At 54.6% G+C, this 2,124-nt stretch overlaps 1 protein-coding gene across 1 annotated transcript; it reads left to right on the forward strand.

Moving 5' to 3' along the window:
- Positions 1-398: 398 nt before the first annotated feature.
- GLOTRDRAFT_134694 (uncharacterized protein) lies at positions 399-1,931 on the forward strand (the record flags this gene model as incomplete). Its single annotated transcript, XM_007873632.1, has 2 exons — positions 399-480; positions 1,294-1,931. The coding sequence occupies 2 exons, from the start codon at positions 399-401 to the stop codon at positions 1,929-1,931; spliced, it is 720 nt and encodes a 239-aa protein (XP_007871823.1).
- Positions 1,932-2,124: the final 193 nt, after the last annotated feature.

Genomic DNA, 2,124 nt, shown 5'->3' on the forward strand with positions numbered 1-2,124 from the left:
GGGACTGGATTATGAAGTGGAGGAACCATGCAGACGGTCTATCCATCATTGAATTCATTGTCTGGGTCCATGGGTCTATCTCCTGGCTGAGGCAGACAACGACTGAGTCCATCCGGTGATAAGCCTCAGGATCGTCTGACCCCCGAAAACGCGGACTCAGCACATCGTACAAGCCCTCCAGAGCTTATTCGACACAGCACTCACACGCCTCTAGGCTTCTATGGGCTCTAAAGAATTGCTCTATTTAGCTCCGGACTTCCTAGCATCCTCGAGGCGTACATGGACCCATTCCGCGATTTATCTCTGCAAACAGGAGCTCCGGAGCGACTTAACCAATGCGACTTCTAGATGAATTAGCTCCGGGGCCGCGGGCACTTCTATCGAGGGGCATCGTCCTCATGCCCACTTCCATCAAGATACCGAAGGTGCGGACGCATACGAGTCACCATGAGGCCAGCATCAGTCAGCAAGCAGCCGGAGGTAATTAACACGTGACCGGCGCGTCACATGGAGTGATGGGACCGCTTGGATCAGGTGGCAGAGCATCAAGGCAACCTCTAGGGGTTGGGACGAGCAAGTAGGAGTGCAAGGGAGTCGTGTGGTGCATGGTATAGTGGCGGCAAGTGCTGAGCAATCCTGTGGGTAGCGGTGGTTATTTGTTATTTATCTCCGGACGGTCGCAGAGCCATTCCTGTTGTATAAATTGTACAAAGTAGCGTACAGAAAAACAAGTTTTCGACTTCACCATCTCAGAGAATTAGCGTTACGATCTCAGCGACCCGAGAAGTTCGAAAGTGTCAAACTTAGCGAATTATAACCGATCCTAGCTTTGCCAATAGGCCTGACTCGTCGAGCGAATTATCTTCGCCATCGATTCAATTAGCTCTGGTGAGTCTCCCATAGCGAAATAAATTAAACAAGTCTTTCTAGCGTTTTCTACTCCCGTGGGCCTGAACCTACACTCGGTTCCATGGTTTGCGACTTTGTTTGCGACTTTTCGGAGATAAATACTCTGGAGCGTCCATTAGTGTTTGTTTCAGGCATCAAAGTGTTTGTTTTATTTTTCTAGGTCTTCCTACGGACTACCCTATGGCGTCTTACTCCTCCTTTCCCCCTCGAACTATTAAATACCCCTCAGTTGTCTTGGACCGCCTTCACCCATATCACGGGGTTTAGGTTTATTTCTTTTGGTCCTTGGTGATTGTTGTGTGTCTGTGCATATCACCGCGACGGCCGCGTCGTTGTCTGACGCGGGCTGGGGTAGAGCCTCGGTGCTTGCGTCATGGTCTGCAGGCCGAGACTGGCCTGAGCAGTCAAAAGGGGGAGGGACAGGGACGAACGAGACGAGGGTTACCTGGGGATCGAGCGGCGAGCATGTAGCCCCGCCTACTCCGAGCATCGCGACCACCGAGGGCGCGAAGACCGTGCCCACTGCGCCGCCGGCCTCGACCGCTGACCAGCCAGCAATAGCGGCAGCGGCGAGTGACCAGGCCATCGCAATCACGCCGAGCTCGTTCTACGAGGCCCCTACCACTGCCGCCTTCGTCGAGCTTGTCAAGAAACGGCCGGAGATGGCGCCCCAAGGGTTCCAGAAGGGCCAGACCGACACCATCGCATTGCGCGCACGTTGGTGGCGTTATTTGCAGCGCGCCGGAGGGAAGCTCGAGGACACGGACGCGTTCATTAATGCGACCTTGCACGTCATTGCGTCGGGACAGTACAAGGCCACCATCGATGAGGGCAAGGTCGAGAAGGCCCCGACTAGATTGTCGCCCGACTTCGAGGGCAACCCCACCGACGAGGAGCAAATCATCAAGTACCTCGCCGGCTGTGGCATATGGACCCAAGGGAGACACTACGAGGCTGCCATTGAGCTCGCGGAGTTGCGTGGAGTCAAGGGTGCACCGACACCGGACCCTTTCGCCGACTAAGTGGGGAGTACGGACGCTGCGTGCCCCCCCCCTCTCGTCGCCGTCGCTGTCGTTGCCACCGTCTCGCGTCTGTGCTATTATTTGGACTATAACAATCTTATATCGCATTATCGAATCGTTAATACCCTGCGGCATCACTATGTAATATGACCACTCCTCCCGCCGCATACCCAAATTGCATTGTATGATGATC

The sequence above is a fragment of the Gloeophyllum trabeum genome (assembly GCF_000344685.1).
Source record: "Gloeophyllum trabeum ATCC 11539 unplaced genomic scaffold GLOTRscaffold_00407, whole genome shotgun sequence".
In the NCBI taxonomy this organism is placed as follows: Eukaryota; Fungi; Basidiomycota; class Agaricomycetes; order Gloeophyllales; family Gloeophyllaceae; genus Gloeophyllum; species Gloeophyllum trabeum.